Raw genomic sequence first — 22,449 nt, forward strand, 5'->3', positions numbered from 1 at the left:
TAGACAAAAAGTAAATGTTGTAACACAAATGTTTGGTTGCATACTGCTGGGCAACTGAAGTTTTCATCCTGTGTATATGGAGTGTTTTTTTGGAAATCAGCCATATGATTAAGCCTAATCTTTGCACTTTTTAAAACTAAGTGGAATAGAAAGATGAAGCCTTTTGTTAACATTTTGATTGTAGCAGGTTGATTGAGCTTCCCTGGCCTTTGCTGAAGATCCATGATCCATACAGCAGCAAGTAAGCTTGCCAGCTGGCCTACACATAATAACAGGCTCATGAAAAGATCTCCTCAAACTAACAGAAGCAGGAGCCCATATGTATAAAAAGGGAGAATTTAACATGTAAGTCAAAGCCACTATGTTGCTGTATGAGAGCCAACTCTGCCAGTAACCATACAGATTGGTCACGGATGTCCTTGGTTCATAAGTCCTAGTGCTCTGACAGCAGAGAAGCAGGAAGTCTGCATTCAGGCTTTTTTAACCTGAGATTGTGTGTGTTTTGGGGGGGGATGCTACTTGATTCAATATTCCTGTGCAAGGAGAAGAAATTCTGACACATCAAGGAGCTGCTGTCAGATCAATGATCTGTTGATGTGCTCCTTTTTTTTACATCAAGAGACACTTTGCAAGGAAGAGCAATCAGTATTATAAGTCCTCACATACTATGTTACATACTGTAGTTAAGAAAGACTGATTGTCTCATTTGCGGGTTGTGAAAACTAACCCAAGCACAAAAAGGAGTTCTACAAGGATATGTAGGTGTACTCTTTTACTCTGCACAAGAACCCCTGACATAATCACCTGAATCTGGGTAAGGAGCAGAGCCTTCGCAAAGCTGCTGCAGCAGAAGTTGAATGGAATATGGGTCTTGAGAGACAAGGATGAGGGTAACAGCCACTTGACCATGGAAATGGCTGCCTCATTCTAACACATCAGAGCCATCTGTGGAAGTGAGCAAAGGGAAAGGGCAAATGGGAGATGGTAACAACAGAAGACAATTTTTTCCACCAAGAGAGCTGGCAAAAGGCATGCTTGCAAGAGTTACAGTCACACACCCTCTGCCCACCTGGCAAAAAAAGCTGACAGATCAGCTAAGAAAATAACATTTTAAACCCCAAAGTCACATCTTTCACCTTTTTTTATTAAAAAGACTACATTTTACTTTTAAATATTTAGCCATAGAATAAACATTGCTACACAGTTCAAAGTCCTCCACCTTTATTGGGTGACATTAGCAAACTTCTAGCCCTTCAGTAGGAGACCCTTGTCCCAGAGCAACATGGCACTATTGCCACCCAAAGAAAGGAGGAGTGCTTAGAGCGCCAGAGAGAAATACCAACACATCACATGCCTCCTTTACCAGAAAAAGAAAGTGAGGCCTGGTTATCAAGAGGTGGTGGTAAAATCTGTGCTCAGGACACAAAACAGAGGCGGGCAAGCATCACACTCAGTGCCACACAGCTTCCCATTTCCAAAGTGCAAACATTAAGAGGAAGCTGTTTTTAACAGCTATCCCTCCACAACATTTGATCGGGGGAGGGCACGGGTCAGGCAACACAAGACAGGACAAGAGTCAATCCTGGGGAAGAATATTGCAAGAAGATTTCCAGAAATCCAGTGAAGAAACCCAGTAAAGGAAACCCAACTCAATACAGGGGCGGAGGAATTGAATGGCACAACAACTAATGTATTCTGAAATAGACCAAAGCAGGAAAAGTCTTGCAGATACATGTGGAATTCCTCCTTCAGTTTGAAAAATATTTTTAAGAGATGCAGTGCAAAGATGTAGCATAACATCTGTAAAACTAAGGTGCACTTGCTCTTATGCAAAAACCAAGAGCATCAGGAATTGCCAAGAAGTGCCCATCCTGAATACTTTACACAGTGAGATAATGATCAATTCACAATACCACTGCCATGCCCTACTCTGCAATCCCTTGAAATCAGACAAAAAGAACTATTCCAGGCAGCAAACAGTGTTCACTCAACTGATAAGGCAAATGCCAGAGGCAAATCTTAGCCTTGCAATGCACTCATGGGATGCACACTAAATGGGCAGAGGAACTGTTTCTATATAATAAAAACCATTATACTGTTGTAAACTAAAATCCCCTTTGAAAGATTCAGTTACTCAGTAGTTTCAACCAGATTTCCTTTTTAAAAGAAAAAGTACTGCGAAGCTGTGCAAGAAGCACCCTCCACAGGCAGTAATCACCTTTGGGGAATAAAGCCTGAACAAACTTCCCACATCCTGAGAACACAAATAGGCACACTATTCCAACTAGTTAAATAAAAAACTATAAAGCATTCTGAAAGAGGCAGCAAGAGAAGTTAGAGTGCTTGCCCCACAAAGAGTCTAGGGTTCTTCCCATTTTCCCAGATATTCCTCTCTTCTCAAGATGCTTCTTGCTTCTCCCAGAAGCAACACTGAGGAAAGAAAAGCTTGCCCTCTGCCAAGGTTGAATCACACAGCAGGACTGGTTTAGTCAGGTTTTAAGAAAACAGGAACAAGCACATATAGGGGTATTTTGCATTTAAAGTGCAGTGGCAGCAGAATGTGAAAACAGAAGGCTTTCAGGTTACCTCATTTTTTCAGTTGAATTAAAGAGGCTTTCAAGAACCTGGCTTAAAGTTAGAACAAACAAGACTGGGCTCTCTTTTCCTGGAGCCTAACTCAGGTCTGTCAAAGTCACATTTCTGAGAGAGGAAATTAGACTAGGAGTTTAAAATGATGGAGAAGAGAAAGGTTTGACGGTTGAAATTTAAGGAGCAACTGCTATTTGGTGCAAAGTGGGTATCAAAGCCCAGATGTGTCCCCCCCCCTCTCATCCAAACAGCAAAATTACTGGTGTCTCCTTTGAAGCTGCTTCCTTTACCCATCCAAGTTTCTATATAAAGGGAAGAAGACCTCCCCAACTGATTTTTCTATATAAAAAATCCTCATCCCTGTTCAACTAAACACCCAATGTTTTAATAATGTTATATACAATTTAAATCCTCCTACCCCATCCAATAAAACCATTTAACTTCCTACTGGGTGCATAGGGATGAGCAGCAGGTATACCTAGAGATGGTGTGCAAAAAAACAAAGACAAAGACAGACGAATTGCAGCAGCAGACAAAAAGACGGCATCATCACTAGAAAGCATGGATGGACACAATGACCTGATGGGAAGGTCAACACAGGAAGAAATGGGAGCAACAATTCACTATTCCAGACATAACACTGTGAATGCAGATGCTCTGCCATCCAAAGTCAGCATAGATCAAACCCTGCCATGTGTTTACTTGTCCTTCCTTGCAGCTACTGAAATGCAGGAGAGTAGCAAGACCTAGGAGCTCGGTGATGATTCTTCTTCAAGAGGGAGAGGAGAAGCTGTTGGAGCTGAGGTCTCTCCAGAAAGGCCCAGCTCTGCATCCATCTGCTCAAGCTCCTTCTGATCTAGCAGCTCAAAGTCATCTGCTTCCTCCTCCTCACCAGCCAGAGAGGCTGCTCCTATCTCCTCACTCTCAGACAGCTGTGCCTGGAAGCTGAGTCTCTCCTCAGGCTCAGTGGGCAGGAACTCAGAGAGGGAAGGTCCCTCACTGTCCTCAGAGGAGCGGAGCAGGGCTGACAGGGTGTTCTGCACTACGGTACTGATAGCAGTTGTGACAATCTCTTGGCTCAGTGAATCAATGTGCAGTCCCAGGCCTCCTGCAGAGGCACCTTCGAGCTCAGGAGCTCCTCCTGCCACTGCCTGCCCATTCCCATTGAAATGCGTATTTACAAAATGGAGAGGTGAGGCCAGGCACAGGATGGATGGGTCCGAGATGAGGGTTGTTGATGCCTCCACCTCTTCCTCGGGAGAGTCCAGCTGCTGGGCAGCATGGGCAGGCACCGCAAAATTGTCATCCTCATTGGGTGGTCCTAAGTCTCTGGAATGAAACTCTTCCACGGAGGGGAATTCTGCCATGTCCTTGGAGAAAGACTCTTCTGGCTCACTGGGAAGGCTCTGTTGATCCAAATCTGAAAAGCAGATTGAGAGTTGATTAAACACCATTTTCAAAACGCCAAAGGTTGAAACCTCAAATCTTACTCCACTTCAGCTGCCTGCCCAAGAATGGCTCTCAGTCTGTTTTATTACACCAAGTCATTTCTGAACATTTTCACTTGGCTTTTTGCTCCTCTTTATTTTCTTACTCTGACCTTGCTCAGCAATGCTCATGCCAATCTTCACAACTGGTCATAACAGGCCAGTCATTGGGATAATACAACAATCCTCCCAGGTTTAAGATTATCAGCCACAAAAATGATCCTATTCCTGATTCTCTCCCTTAGTTCTTCATCAGAAGAAAGCAGAGCTGATCAGTGTGTGTGTCACTGCCTATGATTTCACAAAAGTCATTTATCCTAATGGCTAAAATATGCTGTGCATCTTTCTTCTTTTCAGCTCTGGAGAGACAAAAGCCCTACCCACTGTTTTCAATAATATGGTGGTGGAATAAAAGAACAGACCAATATGAGGAGAGTTCAGCTAGGCCAGCGACACCAACCAAGGCTTTTTTACTATGCTGCAGTATAACGTCAGGCAGTTTGTCTGAGGCCAACACCAATAGTCAGGGCAGGGGAGCTACAAGTTTACAAATGGCAAGTAATATGCAGAAGAGTACAGGGTGACTATTATTGACAAAGTACAGACTTATTGGACCCACCACTTTAATATGCTGAGACAGGGCACATGCAGCCCAGTTCCTCATGGAGAAAAGAGCTGTATTCAGAGATCAGAACTGACAGTTCTCTGGTCTTATCCAGTCCTCCCTTCTTTCCTATTAATCTTAACTATGCAACTACTCTTCTGATCTTATTTCTGCTCTGTTATGTCTCCACCAGGGAACAAACAACCTGTACTCTATTATATAGGTCAATTCTCAACAGACTGGGGGGGGGATGGGGGTTTGGGCAATAAAAATGGCACCTTCAGACACATCTGTCAGCTGTGGTGTGGTTGCTCTTGAGACGGTGAAACCTCCACTCTCCAAGATAGAGGCCTCCTCATCAGAGAGCTCCGAGTCTGTGATTGCCAATGCTAGTGCTGTCTTCTTCACATCCACCTGCAAAAAGGAGGAGAGTGAGGAAAAACTGCAAAGCTGGACTTGGCTCACTGGGATTTGTGGCTAAAAACCAAAAAGAAGAGAGTTCACTTTGTAACAGGTCCACTATCTGTGGGCTTGGTGTCTCCACCCTCAGAAGATGCTAAGGCTAACTTGTCCTCAGCCCTTGCTCTATCTTTGAACCTGGTTAACCTTACAATCACCTGTTCACTAGACCATCATTCTCATAATACAGCTGGGAAATAATTTATAACAGCAGGGCGATCTGGCTACAACATCTGTCACCCCATTGATCGCCAGGGTTGATTCGGCTGATCTGGCAGGCTAGGCGGGTGTCCCCTTCCTCCCTCACCGCTCCATGTGTGTCCCTCCCGAAGCTGCGCGCTTGGTGGAAGAGGAGTGTACCGTTCTTCGGTCAAGGGTATACGATAGCTGTGCTCCCCTGTTAGAACCTCCAAACAAGCTCAAAAATAATTTAAACTGTTTGTGCTGAGTACAAGGTGAGCCAGCTACTTTATGTATGAATATACCATATGAACCACCAAGGGGAAAAAACTTAAACACTTTTATCTATTACTTTACTTTTATTAATTTTATAATATTTGTATCCCATCTTTCCCCTACAAAAAGCATTCAAGACAACTACCAGACAACTAAAAGTAACATAAACAGTCCATACAATAAAAATCACCACCATATTGATTTCAAATTGAGAGGCACTATATAATTCACTTTTTATTGAATGAAAAAGATAGAAGAACGTGTTTCTGTTTGTTGCTGCAACTTTAAAAAATAGTTCTAATTTTAAAAAGACTATTGTCCAAAGTAGACAAATGAATGGCTTGGGAGAGATGCTTAATCATTTTTTGATTTAAAGTTGTGCTCAACTCAATTCTTGTGCCCTAAACATCTTCTCACTCTGACTAAACAGAAGCTTGAACGCAGACCCATCATTCCACAAACCATAGTCAGCCACTGTGCAAAGTATTAAAGTAAAAACATGATGAGAGAACTCTCCGCTGCTCTCACTCTTTTCATGTTGGTATCAACAGTACAATGAGGAGAGCATTTTCTCCATGTGGAGATTCTCCACATCAGTCTGAAATTCCTCATCAGATTGTCAGCCATAAGATCTGTAACGTGATGATGGACAGGGTAAGACTAGCACTCTATCCTCCTTGTTTGTGCACTTTTAACTACATTGCAGAATATCTGTGCAGAATCAGATGGGTTATATATGTAATTAGTGCTTACAATACTGGGGAACAGTCATCTGGCAATCCCACCAAACCAAGGAGTACCAATGGACTGTTGCTCCAAAAGAGGGAAAATGAGAGGAAACTGAGGGAGAAATGCTTTTTCAACAGTGTGACGTCCCAAAGGCTCACAGCTCTCAAAAATGTCAGCCTTTTACTCCCTCACACTAGAAACTGAAGTTCATACCAAGTCCCTTGGTCAGCACAAATGCACTAGCTGGTAGCTGTAGCCCCCTCGACCCCTGATGAAACAACAAATCCCAGGTCTCTAACATCCTAATCTTGTAAGGGAGCTTTCTTGGAAGAAGATAGTTCTTGTGCATGAAGCCTCATGTCATCATGCTTGCGCTTACCACTGGAGAGTAGCCAGACAGTTCTGCCTCACTCTCACTTTCCGTCTCTGCCATTGGCTCATTACCCGCTTCTGGCTCACTCTTTCCTTGACGCTCTGTGGAAAAGAACAAAAGAAATATTTTGGGGGGTGTTTGTGAGTCTAGTCCTACAAGAAAGAGACTAAGGTAAGAGCTTTCTCAGAGTAATTGTCCCATCTGCACAATGATATCCAATTATCCCCAACTATTGTAGGCCCTGTCCCCATTGCATCTAGGATTCTCACCAAGTCCAGTCACTCCTTGGACATTTTAACTTGCTGGGGCTTTTATCTTGTCCCACCATCAAAAGCAATGTATTTCATCAAAAGTAATGTTTTTCAGTTTGTAGAAACCTATTGTCTTACTTTTCTTTTCATGTTTAACATGCAAGGTCTCCACCTTCATGCTGTAGTCCAGTTTCATTAGGATAGGTTCCAAGCGTGTATACATCCTTTGGATAAGCTCATGGTAAACCACTAGTGGCCACAGCAAGATACTGAGCACTAGAGGTATGAAGAAAGAACAGTGTGTGTTAGAAACAAATACTGTGGAGAAATGAGGTCTAGTTCCCCGTTACTGGGCTCAGTCAATACTCCACCATGCCTAGGTCCAGAAGCACCCAACTGCCACTGCCCTAACCTCAGAGGGAGAGAAGAAGAGGCAGTATCTGCTGGACTTATTCCTCTCTCACACTGCTATTCCCTTTTCCTTTTGTGTCATGTCTTAGTTAGAGAGTAATTCTGAAGGCAGGGAATTAAGTTTTGTTTTTCTGTAAGACTTTTACTTGTAAAGCACCATGTATAGTGATGATGCTATATAAACAAACAAGCAAACTCAGGCCTGTTACAGACTGCCAAAATAAAGCTGCTTCGGGTCTCTTTGGAGGTATGCTATTTAAATGATGCATGCATCCTAAGAGTCCGGAGGTCGCACCAAAGCCACACTCAATTCCTAAGCACCGGAGTGCAGCTTTTGGTGCAGCTTCCGGATTCTTAGGATGCATGCATCATTTAAATAGCATACCTCCAAAGAGACCCAAAGCAGCTTTATTTGGGCAGTCTGTAACAGGCCTCAGTCTGGAACCATAACTACACAAAGCATCAAACATGTTCCTAGAAAAGGACTGATGCACCTATTCAGCCTCTACATTCCAAAATAACTCATAAGATGAGTCCATTCATATTGGATGGAAGAGGAAGAAAAAAGAATCCAAGGTTGAAAATGTCATTCAGTTTCATAAGCAACCTTAGAAGTCTCTTCCATTTGTTTTCTGTAACATACTGGAAATGGGAAATAGCCCCTCTCTACATATCTGTACTCCTTAGCAAAACCAACATAAGACAATGGCTGCTTTAGAGCCATAGCTATCATTGTTTGAAGACCACCATGGCTTCTGGATTTACAGCAGGGGTTATACAGCACCATTCTGACTGATAAGCAGGTGCAGAGAAAGGGAAGAAAAACCTGTATTGAAATGAATGTGCTTGATTCCTTCTATGTTAAGTTTGATACACAAGTTTACTGGACATAAAAAGCACTTCCTACAATACAGCCTGCTAAATTCATGTGTCTCTTCTTAAGGGATACAAAAGACTCAGTGGTACTCACAGACAATGTAGGAGATCATGATTCCTGGAACATAATGTCCTACTACTACTAGGATCAAACATCCTGAGCAGACCCTGGCACAGAACTGGAGGAAAAAAACAAGGGATATAGAAGAATAATTTAGCAATAAGGAACATTATCTATTCCTGCCTGAGTATCCCTATCTAGAATTTCAAAATATGAAATATTCCAAAATCCAAAATTGTCTACATAGGTGGCTGAGATAATGACACCTTTGCTTTCTGGTGGTTCAGTGTACACAAACTTTGTTTCGTGCACAAAATTATTAAAAATATTGTATATAAAATTACCTTCTGGCTATGTGTAGAAGGTGTATATGAAACATAAATCAATCTCATATTTAGACTTCAGTTTCATCTCCACGATTATATATAGGTATTTATATGCACACACACACACACCACACACACATATGCAATGCTACCCCCACCACCCAAAATAAAAAATCCAAAACACCTCTGGCCCCAAGTATTTCAGATATGGGTGACTACCTGTACCAGATCAGGAAGACTTCAACACAGTAACCCAGGTTTAATTTCCAGCTCAGGACTCTTGTCTTCTTAAGTAACAGCTTGGATGTACTGATACAGTTGTTTTACATGGTCACTGACTGTGCTGCACCAGAATGCTTGGCTACCATTATGCTTTAATGTACTGCTACCGCTTGGTAACTATATCTCAGGGCCAGTCTAAGGGTAAAATTCCAAGAGACCCTAGACAAGCAAGCCACAACCAAGATCCTCTTGATGAGTTGTATTAGGGGTGGCTATTGTTGCATGCCTTCAAGCCATTTCTGACTGGGCAACCCTAAGGCGACTCTACCCCAGGGTTTTCTTGGCAGAATTTTTGCAGAGGGAGTTTGCCCTAGCCATCATCTGAGGCTGAGAGAGTGTGACTTGCCCAATATCATCCAATGGGTTTCCATGACCAAGTGGGAACTTGAACCTTTGTCTCCCCAAGTCCTAGTCCAACTCTTAAATGGCTGCAGGACAGCACCCAATAACAGCTCACCTCCAATGCCCATGAATTGCCTCTGGGAGTATCATCTGGAAGCTTTTGCACAACCAGGAGAAGACATACAACCTTCATCCTCCCCAATCCACACTGTAAGTAAGAAAGCAGCAGACTGTGCTCTGCCCGTATCAATTAGGATCTTGGCCCAAATGTTCAGAAGTAACAGTAACAAATGATGAATTAGCAAAACTTTAAGCAAAAATAGTTGACAGTCACTTTTCCTGCATCAGTCCCAGCATTTGAGAGCAGTATTGAAAGGGATTTGCTTAGAGCAACAAGGGGCTAGAACATAACTGTATGTTCTGAAACAGCATAACATCTATCCATTTTCCTACCTCATCTCCTTTTGCTCCCACATCTGATTGCCTTTCACTTGACTTTCTTACATAGGATATGTTAGGCACTGCTTGCTCCTCCAAAGAAAGGGAATCATTGGTCCATAGACACGAATGCTAGAAACCTCCACTTAAAAATTGCAAGAAGACCTCACATTCTGTTTGAATTAAGTCCAGACCTTCATATTATAACAGAAGTGAAGCTGCCACTACAAGCAATGTTTTCACACCTTCATCTCCTTTACTAATAGAAATTATGCAACTTCATCACATTTCAATATGCCTCCGCAGTGAAGATGTGGAATGCAGAAATGTACAGTACAATGATATTACGTCATGCATTTTGGATTGCTTATTGAGGTAAAAAGAAGCAAGACAGCACTCCTGCTTTTAATGACAACTATCACACCAATATTCAAGTCTGGTCTAAGGACATGTTCTCACCCAGATGGTTTTCTCAGCATAGTTCTTGGAATGTGATAGGAAAAACCTGCACTTGGTCTGAAATGATGTAATCACTCAAAATTCTATTTCTATTTTTGGTTTCCACATATACTGAGATATTTTTTTATGTTGTTTGACTAAGTTTAAGTTATTTTAAACTGGGCTTGAAGGTACACTGGTTTTCCTGTAATGAATCACTATTAGGCATGATGAAGTCTTAAGTGTAGGCACAAATAAATATTAGTAAGTCAAAGTCCAAAGGCAGCATGGGAGACTTTGCAAGTATTACCCATACCACTACTTCATATCACAAGCCCAGCTGACTGCTTGCTTACCTTGGCAGGGTTTTGCCTCTTGTACTGCAATAGTTCCTGTAGGTACAGCCTGAAGGTAATCCAGCTCTCAGCCAGGTAACAACAGAGTTCTGGGACACTTAGCAAGTGAGGCTGTGCTTCTGCCATCTCACTGTCACTACAGCAATGGAAAAAATACTTGAGTAAACTAGGACTTCCATATACACTGCCATTCTGTGATTATAAGAACCACAAGCAATAAAGAGAAACTTCCCCCAAACAGAACAGCAAGATCTCTAAGGTGAGCCACACTGACTTTTTCAGACAGATGAATAATGCAAAGCTCATATTGCAGCTTGTGAAATCCATAAAAGAAGCCAAAAGACTCATGCTATTGGAGAAGGAACATTGGAAAGCACTTTTCAGGTTGCAGCACAAATCAAAGTTATTCACCTTCCTACACAATACAAAGAACATGGGACAAGGCAAAGGGATGGCAGGTAAAATCTCCAGCCTCATATTCTGAATTATATGACTTTGAGCAAACCTACCTATCTCTTCCATGTTCTTCCAAGGGCTGTGCTGTAGAAAAAAAGAGTGAAAAAGAAATATAATTAAACTAAATGAATTTAAATCAGGGACAGAGAACACATTGCCTCCAGATGTTAGTGGACCACAACTCCCATCATTCCTCACCATTTGCTATGCTGGCTGGAACTGATGGAAGCTACAAACCAGTAATATCTAGAGGGTCGTACTTTCATCCTCCCTGCACTTGATGTTTGCTCCTTCAACAATGAAGCCTTTAACAATCATTCTGCATAGCAGGAAGAGCAGCACAATCAACATTTGATCATTCTAGAAAGAAAATGGAGTACTTGTTGACAGGTACTGATGAAACATCAAGAATTGAAATGGGAAATTGTATTTTCGGAGAACAATCCCCAGGATTCTCCAGCCAGATACGGTGTCTGCAGAATTCTGGGAACTACAGTTCAAAAAATAACTCTTCTAAGCTCTGATAACCATCTGATGTTATACAGGTACACACTCAAACACAGAAGATTTAAATTTAATATGTACTACTAACAAAAGATTAATGAATCAGAATGGGCAGAGTCCGGCTTACACCCAACAGTGCTGGGCTCAAACTACACAGTCCTGGCACATCTACTAGACACAGGAAAGCTTTGGGCAGGAACAATAATACAAAATTTTGAATGGAAGAATTTCAAGATGTTGTATTAAAACATTGTTCTAACTTCTATGGTTAAACATACATTTTGGAATGGCAGATTTCACAAAATACTTCTGTATCCAAACGTATAGCATCTACAGTCTACCTGCATGTCGATGTGATCGCTGGAATAGTGGTATAGAAATAAAATTTTATTATATTATTATTATTATTATTATTATTATTATTTAAATTTCAGATCCTACTCTTCTATCAATGCTTTTTAATATATATTTATAGTCCATACCTTTGTAAAAAAGTAATGAACTTGTCCAAAAGTAATAATAACCAAGACGACAATGTTACAAAAAATGCATATTAATATCTGTGACCGAATGTGGATTGCAGGATTGCTGCAGAAGATAGTATGCTTTGGCACAGATAAGCAATCCCTTGCTACTGCAAAGCCACCTGGGAAAGATCTAAAACGTGTATCCAGACATCTGAGACTTACTAACCTAGTTAAACAGAAGTATTGTGAATAACCCCCTACATGCCTGACATTTGGAACTCATCTGAATTGACTATCTGGTGTTGCGGGCATGCTGTACCATTATTTAAAGCATGCTGTGAGTTGTGCACAGTCCCTACAAGCTATAGCACTTGGGGCTAGCTCAAGGCAATGAACACAGAGCTGACAGCCTGGTGAACAGTGTGCACTGGAGTGGCAGAAAGCAATCTTGTTAAGTCTGTGACCCAGATTCCAGACAACCAGCCCTAGGTCAGGGAGCCAATCAGGATCTTCCTCTACCCACAGAGATTCTGGTGGGGACTCGAGCAATAAAGCAGGCACAGCCCACATCTTGAGGCCATTCCAGTAGCATGAAAAGCTACTATTGTTCAGTTAGTTATATGTTCACAACATCCATTTACGGCACCTACAAATACACTGACTACTGTGCTGCCCTACTCTTTTGATACTGCTGCCTGTCATAATGGTGAATCTGGGCATCATGTACTGGGACACTACGGATATGAATCATTTCCACCAGCCTATTTTTAAAGCACAATTTTGTTGAGCTTTGAAACTTTGGTACTTCATAATAATCTCTCCTTCTGTTGTAACCTTACATGCCTGGAAGATTTAAAATAAACGTCAGTTCTCCAGAGGTGCTGCAACAAATACAGTACTGTAAATCACCAACTCTGCTTCCACAGTGAAAACCAGGTTCTCACTGTGATTCCAGCATCAGCACATGCTCCAGCACTGTACAGCTGAACTGTTATAGGATGTAAGAAGAAAACAAGCAAGAGAAGCAAAATCCAGCCTTTACATAATATATGAAGCTATAACTATATTCTGCATACTGAAAGCTGAAGCCTTTATGTAGATATATGAAGCTATAACTATATTCTGCATCCTGAAAATATTCTGCAAAATAACTGATCCTTCTTTTTTTTTTTTTGCCAGGGACCAAAGCTTGCTGACAAGGTCAGAATATAGCATCCAAGTTTCTTGGAGAGCCGGCCTATTTGCTGGTTTAATATAAAACAAGGTTCAGCACCTGATGATGATGATGATGATGATGATGATGATAATAATAATTTCATTTATATTTTCCTGCCTCAATCCACCTGGGAGTGAGGCGGGATTACAACCCAATAAAATATAGAAGACACAACAATAAATTACAATAAAAATTAACTAATAATTTCATTAAAAACAGTTCTATCAAAAATCGACAGTGGAATGGAAATATACAGATTCAAGGAAGGAAGGGACAGTATTTCTTATATGAGGTCAGGTGGATAAGCTCGCCGGAAGAGATCCGTCTTAACTGCCTTCCTAAAAGCATCCAGGAGGTAATAAGACGGGTCTCTTCCGGGAGGTTGTTCTATAGTTTTGGAGCTGCAATGATAAAGGTTTTTTGGGAGGTTGAAACTAATCTAGTTTTTTGTAATTCTAGTTGGTTCTTGCCAGTTATTCTGAGAGTGTGGGGGCAGTTAACACCTTAGTTAACTAAGAAGAGAGAGATGTTTAAGAATCTCAACAAATCCTAAAAACATACCTTAGCCCATGTTGGATGGTCTACTGTTTTGTGTTATAACATTGCAGCGCTGTTATCTACAAGTGTTACAACTGGAATTTTAAAAGCCCTTAATTCAGGTAATTTTTTAACATGAAGTCAAGGCCCCCTGATTTTGCTACTTTAAAAGATATGCTTCTCGAAAGAAAAAGAAAAAAGTAAAAGCTAAGGCACATTGGCAAAGGTAGGAGAACTAAGTGCTTTGCCTCACCCAGAGCCATGAAGTCAGTCTGGCAGGATCTGTTTCATTGTCCAAGAAAGATGAGAGAGATCAACAAAGATCATATTATTTGGGCTGTACTCTTTTAATGATTGCTGCTTGACACAGGGCATTTATTATCTCATCCCTCTTAAACCATTCCCCTAGCCAGTGTTGTGCTCAGGGTAAGCTTTCTGGCCAGAGTCATGCCTTTTAAATCAACTAATGACTACATCCACACAGGTGACTCCCACAAAAATCTTGCCCAAAGCATGCTTCTTGCAGGATTTAGTATAAATCATTGACACTGTTTAAGGAAGGCCAATTCTTGAAAGTTTTTTATAGCTTGGAAGTGCATTAAACTATCCACAAGTAGCCACTTGCCACAGCTTCTCCCCTGTGCATTAATAAACAACCAGTGGATTTATTAGAAATGATCCTGTGACTGTTTCTACAGCTATTAAGACACAGCCTCTACCTGATGAATTCCCGAGGAGAATATTTGGAGAGGAAATGGAAAGAAAGGCATGCTGTGTTAGTATCACAGAGTTCTCACTTGGATAAATTGATAATCCTAGTTGTATTTGTTAAGACTTAGGTGCAGTGGTCCACAGGCTTTAGAAATTAGAAACAGATGCTGTGTTTGGTACAAAATAACGTGCTGCACTTTATCTTACTTCAGACACACAAAATTTCTCATATAGCTGGTCTTAGCTAGTTGAAAGCTGCTTTAATTAATAATCAGAAACACCCTCATTCTAACCACATAATCCCATTATTGGAAGTTAAGGTTGAACCTAAGTTGAGAACACAAGGTTGGTAATATTTATGTCAGGGTTTGATTGCCTTTGCACTGTTAGGATCTGATGGCACAGAAGAAGAACCATTTTGCACAAGTCAACAAGAGCAGAGAAATGAACAGAAAGAGAAGACTAATTTCCCTCTGGTTGTTTCCCACGAAAACTAGAGAGACTGCACAAAACAGCACAAATGCTTTTCTCTACTTTGGGTTAACAAAAATCCAAGCAGCTTGTGAAACAAACTCTCTCTAGAAGCCAATAATTGTTGGCTAAGTAAGTAATTGCCCACTACCATCCAGAAGTGTTGAAGTGCCATTCCTGAACATTAATAGCATTACCTGCTTAATCAGTGATAAAATGAAAAAAAAGTACCAGCCCTGCGCTTGACAGGCAGGAAATCACAGCAGAACAGGAAGCAATGGAATAAACTTGCAAATGTGAGAGAACCAAAAAGGATGGTTTGTGTTTAGAACTTGAACCCTTTCATCTCCTATTCAACTATCACTAATCTCATTTACCTGAGAAATCCAATAGGAATTGTGGCTTCCATCTCTCCAACAGGAGAACACCAATAAGGCCAATGCTGAGGAGGAACAGAGGACGCAACGAAGTGGACGAGAACAGCCTGGAAGATCATGAAGACAGGTATTAAAGGGAGTACTGGAAAGGAAGTATCCCCTTGTGTAAATGACATGGCAGACAGGGAGTAAAATTAACTGGAACAGTGAGTATTGTACAAATAGGAATACCCAGTTATTTCATATTATAGCTCGGACCTCCCCTTCAAGGTGTGGTACTGGGGAGGGAACCTCCACACGTTGTATAGGAAGCCTCTGCAGTCCAGAAGTTCCCCATCTATAATCTAGGCTATATGTCATGCATCATTTTCAATTATAATCTCTTCAGTTTCCAAAATTCAAGACTATCTACAGGACCATGACCAAAGTTTGAAGACTAGTATCCTGTGCAACTGAGAACAGGAAGAATTATAGGCAACCAGTGTCCTGCATATTTATGGGCAACTTGTAATATTTTAACCCTGGCAAGAATCCTCCTAAAATAAGATACTAACTCATTTTCTCTTTCTAGTCTTATGTTTATTTGTCTTTGGGAATATTTTTTTTTAATGTGAAAGGTGTTTTTCCCCCTGGCAGAGCCCAATGTGCTTCTTTACCATCACAAAACTCCCAAGACTGTAAGAACAACCATGTTATACCACTATCTTATATTGAGGTGTCTACAACTGCAACCTCTAGTGTGTACTACCAACCCTGGTATGTCTCCAGCCAGCAAATCTGTTCTGCTGATAGTACATTTTTAAAAAACGTAAACAGGATGTTTTGCTTTCTCTCCGTTTGCTGCGCTCTTAACTATTCATGCTTGTTAAATATTGCTGCATGTGCAGGGGCAGGATAGGCAGGAAAGAATGTACTAGCACTGCAGTTCTAAGTGACTATGGGGCTTAACAAGGGCTCATCTGGCAGAGGGCAACTAGCAGCTTGTTCAGCTTACAACCTGGTAGACTGCCAGAAATTGCTAAACTACCAGCCCCAAGCTGGGGATAGTGCAGACCATGTGGCTCCAACATAGCAAGTACACAAACTTAAACTAGAAACGCTGCTGGGCAAACCTCCAGATATCTGCAGCTGCTAGTAGAAGCCCTCGTTTATCACAGGCCAAGTCCTAAAGCCACTCTTGGCAGCACCCATGTGTCAGGGAGAAATCTGTTTATACTTTCTGAGTGAAGTAGGAAGGTTACTTGAGGCAACACTCACTCAATGTTAAATTACACATCCTGGATTATACCTACACCTCTTTTAGGATCAAGCATGAAGGACATCAGAACATCTGTATCAAAGCAAAACATTTTGGGGTTTGCATGGGACTTACATCTGCACTGGGCTCAGGGACAGTAGCAATTGCAGCACTGCATTCAGGACAAATTACATATAAGAGATGTCTTCCTTATATAGCCAGTGGTAATGAACATGCTCTACACACAAAGTAAAACTATCAAACCATGGCACTTCCAGTTTCAAGGATTTCAGGAATCAGGGCCTGTGACCATACAAAATTAGTAAAATCTAAAACAAGCCCTTGGGCCTATGTAGCCCAGAAAAGACATTTGAGAAACAAGGGCCTGTCCCTTCTGATGCTAAAAAAGGCCTTTGGAGGCCTAAAACAGGGTTAGGGCAAATTATGCTTGAATGGCAAATCATTACTTCCCAAAATGCTTCTGAAATATTTTACCATGTGAGGGCAGGGGGGTTGCTGAGGGGTGTGGAAGGAGAACCTGAGTATCAGTTGCAGTCTGCAAACCATATTCTACATACATACTCTGCCTAAACTAGACAGCATTAGTCTAGAAGTATAGGTGTTCTGATTATTTGTATGGAATATTCATTTAGACAGCATACACTCAAACAAGTAATGAGTCTGTATTCCCCTCCCCCAGAAATTTGGAGTGAATCTCAGATAAGACTTCCCTGAGAGAAGGGCACATCCTTTTCTTTTTTTGCCAGATGGCTGCCAGCATTCTTCTACTCCTAATGTGTCACCCTTCCTTGAACTATCATAATACGAAACATCCCTCCAGATCTGTTTGAAAGGTCATGGGCAACACCATCAAAATGCATAAGTAGAACCAAGACACTGGAGGTCTGTGATGCATTACCTGCTTTCACATCTCTCATATCATCTTGCAAGGTTTCAAGTGAAACCATGCTGATTTTTGCAAGGCTATATCCATGAGCAAAGATTCTCCCAGTTTCTTCTACTGAAGCATCCCAAGCTCATTCTTTCAGACACATCTAACTGCAGCCTCCCAACATGATTCAGAATCATTAAGCCCCAGGACACAATGTTTAGATTAGAATCACTACATTCCTGCTCAGATATAATGACTACATAATAAGGGTTACTCAAATTTTCTATTTTTTATTGTTTCAAAAAAAGGTCTAGTTTGCTGGAAGGAGAGTGACACTGGAATTGGGCAGAAACACTGTGATGTTCTGCTAGAATCATTCCCTTGAAGCAAACAGCAGTGTTAGGCTGGATCTACGGAAACCAGCAAGCCTTTTTTTTGCTTACCATCAGAAAACAAAGCCAAAAATACGGAAGGCAGATGATATAAAAAGGCTCATGTCTCACTTCTAAGCCAGAAGGAGGGAATCGATCATGATTTTCATGTACAATCCATCCACTATTAAATAACAATTCAATGTGTTCATAACTGAACAGTGTATGACACTGTCCTTATTATTGTGACGCCAACTTGCAGCTGAGCATGTCATTTTCATACATGCACCTATTCAGTATGCTGAGGGTGATCTTCCCTCTATTATCACCTCTTTTTGGGAGGCATTCCTACAAAAATGTGTCTTCTTTGAAAAAGAGTAATCTTGACCACTGAGGAAAGTCAAACTGGGCACCTCATAATCAGAGGGGCTCATTATTCCTCCTCTACGTATCAGATTGCCTAAAATGCTTTACTGCACTCCAGTCATGGAGAAACCATAAACTCTCTTCCTTGTTCAAATGCTCTCTCATGGACACCAATATTCTTCTTCTACATGTACATTTTACAATTTCATGCATGACAGGACCTTTCTTCCAGGAATCCACTCTGTGCTCTACAACTGCTTGTAGTCACTGCCTATCTTACACTGCTGCCAGTCAAATTCCAACTCTCTGTCCCTCCAACTGCAGATCTCTCACACATTCTGGGCCTTACTAAATAAGACACCTTCCTTCAACAGTAGAAGGCACTGTCTTGTTTCCCACAGTATCTTTCCCCACTTTTCCTTAGAATTCAAGAAAAACATTCTGTCTCAGTATTTCCATTCATTCAAAATCTTTGTACAATGTTCTGCACTATTCAGTGATACATACTGTACATTACTTAATGTCTCACAGTGCACCACTATATTTCCCCAACAGTATGACTTGAATCTGGATGCAAATCCTAGCTCAGTCATACAGCTCACTACCATGAGCAAGTCATTACTAGGATTGTTATCCCAGCCTAGGATTTTCACTTCTCCGGCTCAGATCTGTCCCTTTTCACTTGCTGCCCCCCACTCATGGAACTTCCTTCCCACATAAGCATGGTTCATCACCTCTTTAACCAGCTTTAAAGCTGAGTTGAAGACATTTCTGTTTAGGGAAGTGTTCCCAGACATTACATGATTGTTGCAGAATGCTTATTTTAAACTGTTTGTTTGCTATATTTTAATGTTTTGAATTTTATATGTATTAATATGTATTAACTTCTAATTATTTTACCTAGAATGTATGCCACTGCCAGGTTTATTTTATTTTATTCATTTTAATTGATTGTATGTACAGTGCTGTGTAAATTTACAGAGCTTTATAAATAAGGCTTAATAATAATAATAACTGGTTGTTGTTGTTGTGTGCCTTGATGGTGACGCCTTAGCGTCACCATCAAGGCACACAACAACAACAACAACAACAACAACAACAACAAGCAAGTAGGTAGGACCACTGGCATGCCATCATCTCAAGCAAGGTAACCCAATGTCCTAGCCACAAAGGAGGACAAGGCACCATAAAATGTAGGACATTCATGTAAAATGTAGGACACAACCAACTAAAAGCTAAGAACACTTAATATAAATTCATGCTTTTTAGTGATGCTCAAAATGACAGGACACTTTGGAATTCCTCTTAGACAGAAGGTTGAAATGTAGAACACATCTGGAAAAAGGAGGACACCTGGTCACCATTATCCCAAGGCACTGCTAGTATTAAACTCTTGCAACATCCAGTGTGGCGCAGTGATTTGAGTGTTAGACTATGACTTGGGGGCCCAGGGGTTTGAATCCCCACTCAGCCATGGAAAACCACCAGATAACCTTGGACAAGTCACACACTCTGCCTCAGAGGATGGCCATGGCAATCCTCCTCTGAAGAAACTTGCCAAGAAAGAGCCAGATAAGTTCACCTTAGGGTCACCAAATGCTGGAAATGACTTGAAGACATACAACAATAGCAACAACAAACCACTCTGGGCAGTCACAAGCACCAGTGGGCCTTGGCCAGCCTGACAAGACAGGTGCTGCTGCTGAGTCTCAACCAAGGTTGGGCTGGGCTCACAACGCCCCCAGCCACACCATAAGTCAGAAATTACTCGAAAGACAACAACAAAGATCCTAGAATCATAGAGCTTGAAGAGATCCCCAAAGGCCATCCAGCACAAGTCCCTGCCATGCAGGAAGACACAAAGCACCCCATGTGACAGATGGCCATCCAGCCTCTGTTCAAAAACCTCCCATGGAGACTCCACCACTCCTGTAGCTTGACTCCATTGCTCTGGTCCTGTTCTCTGGAGCTGCAGAAAACAAGCATAACACCCCTTCAAATATTAAGATAGGGCTTATCATATTGCTTCTTAACCGCCTCTTCTCCAGGCTAAACACACCCAGCTTCCTAAGGGTCTCCTTATACGGCTTCATGGTTTCCAAGCCTTTCATGTTTTAGTCCAGTGATAGTGAACCTTTTAGAGACCGAGTGCCCAAACTGCAACCCAAAACCCACTTATTTATTGCAAAGTGCCATGTCCCTCCGGCTTTCTAGTAACGAACTCTGGCAAACTATGTGCCCACAGAGAGGGCTCTGAGTGCCACCTCTGGCACGAGCGCCATAGGTTCGCCATCACTGTTTTAGTCAGTCTCCTCTGGACACACTCCAGTTTGTCCACATCCCTCTTTGTGGTGCAAAGAACTGCCCTCAGTATTGCAGGTGACACCCAGCCAAAGCAGAAGGACACTACTCTCCTGTTGATGTAACCTAGGATCACACTGGCTTTCTGAGTCCATTGCTCCGTGTTATTCTCTGGAGCAGCAGAAAACAAGCTTGCTCCCTCCTCCTCAATATGACACCCCTTCAAATATGTAAACAGGGCCATCATGTCACCTCTCAGCCATGATGATATCACTTCTTAACCTCTTGATCATATCACTCCTTGACAGCCTCTTCTCCAGGCTAAACATACCCATCTCCCATGTCTCTCCTCATAAAGGCATGGTTTCCTATTCCATACTTTATGTTGGTGGGTAAAAGGAGTACCCAGCCTGGGTTTGTGTTTCTAGGAGTGTCCTCAATTTTCCTTGACCGTTCCTCTTTCAGCCTTCTTGGAGCAGAGATTTGTATTTACAGGAGTGTCTCATAGCTTTTAACGTGGCCATCATGCCCTGCCCTGGCGATATATATATATAGTCTGGGTGACCAGAGGCGTCCTCCATTTCAACCTCCTTGTATCCAGGAAGGATCCCAAAACGCCCTCCGTCTGGAGCAGGGCTGAGGAGCGTGGGTCTATATTCATGGGAGTGCTTTAGAGCTTTTAACGTGGAGATGTCCTACACTGCAGGGGAGGCCACAGAGTCTATGTTTCTGCTTCTATTACATTTCTGTTGGCGTGTTCCTTGGCCCTGCCCTCCCTCCCTCCCTCCTTCTCCCTCTCCCTCACCAGAGGGCGGCTCCGAGGGCGAGGGCCCCGGCCAGGCTCTGCGGCGGCCTCTCCCAGACCAGCAGCCGCTGCGCCGCAGCCACGGCCGCCTCCCAGCCCCACAGCCGGCGCCTCAGCCGGGCGGCCAGAGCCAGCACCTCCTCCTCTTCCTCGGCCTCCGCCGAGGCTCCGGGGCCGGGAACCACCAGCGAGGCCGCCCCTCCCTCCTCCTCTTCCTCTTCCTCGGACGCCACCGGCGCCGTCAGGACGCCCGCTCCGTCCTCGGCCTCGCCGCCGCTCGCCATCGCCTCAGCCACCGATCAGGGACGGAGTCCTCCCTGACAGCCGCCACCGGAAGCAGCGGCGCGACGACGAGGCCCAACCCGCTCGCGACATCCAGTCACGCGGCCCCGCCTCCGACTGCGCAGGCGCGGAGGTACAACTGCGCATGCTCAGGGCTTCTTTGTTGGTTTGCTTTTTCCTTTTCCCAACCGTAGAGCTAGGCATCTAAGACCAACTGCGCATGCCCCGAGCGTAGAGCTAGAAATGGAAGACAAACGCACATCTAGAGAAAGCCATAGAATCAGAGAGATGGAAGACTCCCCCGAAGGCCCCCAGTCCAACCCCCTTCAGCCATGCAGGAACTCCCCATCCCCTGTCTCTGTTTGAAGACCTCCAGGGAAGGAGACTCCACTACACTCCGAGGAAGGAGTGTGTTCCCCTGTCGAACAGCCCTGACTATCGGGACGTTCCTCCTAATGTTGAGCTGGAATCTCTTTTCCTATAGCTTGCATCCATTGTTGTGGGTCTTGTTCTCTGGAGCAGCAGAAAACAAACTTGCTCCCTCCTCAATATGACATCCCTTCAAGTATTTAAACAGGGCTATCATATCACCTCTTAATCATCTCTTCTCCAGGGCTAAACATCCCCAGCTCCCTGATTCTTTCCTCATAGGGCTTCATAGTTTCCAGACCCTTCACCATTTCAGTCCCTCTCCTTTGGACACATGGCTCCAGATCTCTTTATACAGTATATTGATTCTACAGAATAATAATAATATTTATTTATATTTCTGTATTATTATTATTATTATATATAATACTGTACAGCTATATATTTGAAATCCTTCTTTTAGTGAGTCTCAAAGGACCTTCAAGATCTCATAACAGCAGCAGCAGTAGCCTTCCTCCACCGAATGCCTCTGAGGAAGGAGGCGGAGGCCTAGGGAAGCTCCTGCTGCTCCCAACTTCTTTCTCTCACTGAGTGAGCCTCAAAGCCAAG

The 22,449-nt window shown here is 42.6% G+C and overlaps 1 protein-coding gene across 2 annotated transcripts; it reads right to left on the reverse strand.

The window, feature by feature from the left end:
• Nucleotides 1-1,123: 1,123 nt before the first annotated feature.
• On the reverse strand, nt 1,124-21,609 carry RETREG2 (reticulophagy regulator family member 2). Of its 2 annotated transcripts, none has more exons than XM_042453693.1 (9): nt 21,190-21,609; nt 15,218-15,324; nt 10,988-11,018; nt 10,479-10,614; nt 8,330-8,414; nt 7,087-7,224; nt 6,704-6,798; nt 4,959-5,094; nt 1,124-4,009 (listed from the first exon to the last, which is right to left on the reverse strand). In XM_042453693.1, exons 1-9 carry the CDS (start codon nt 21,471-21,473, stop codon nt 3,336-3,338), a joined length of 1,686 nt encoding a protein of 561 aa, XP_042309627.1. In that variant the 5' UTR covers nt 21,474-21,609; the 3' UTR covers nt 1,124-3,335. The 2 variants fall into 2 exon arrangements, with proteins under 2 accessions (XP_042309627.1, XP_042309635.1); XM_042453701.1 differs by lacking the exon at nt 21,190-21,609 and adding an exon at nt 16,590-19,029.
• Between the last annotated feature and the right edge of the window lie 840 nt (nt 21,610-22,449).

This window comes from Sceloporus undulatus, chromosome 1, assembly GCF_019175285.1.
Source record: "Sceloporus undulatus isolate JIND9_A2432 ecotype Alabama chromosome 1, SceUnd_v1.1, whole genome shotgun sequence".
In the NCBI taxonomy this organism is placed as follows: Eukaryota; Metazoa; Chordata; class Lepidosauria; order Squamata; family Phrynosomatidae; genus Sceloporus; species Sceloporus undulatus.

Excerpts from the sequence above, each read along its gene's own strand:
- RETREG2 (XM_042453693.1), bottom strand. The coding sequence starts at position 21,473 with ATGGCGAGCGGCGGCGAGGCCGAGGACGGAGCGGGCGTCCTGACGGCG. Across the intron at positions 15,325-21,189 it reads GCCCTCGGAGCCGCCCTCTG|GCTGTTCTCGTCCACTTCGT; the intron begins GTGAGGGAGAGG and ends ATGATCTTCCAG. Across the intron at positions 10,615-10,987 it reads GAAGAACATGGAAGAGATAG|TGACAGTGAGATGGCAGAAG; the intron begins GTAGGTTTGCTC and ends CCATTGCTGTAG.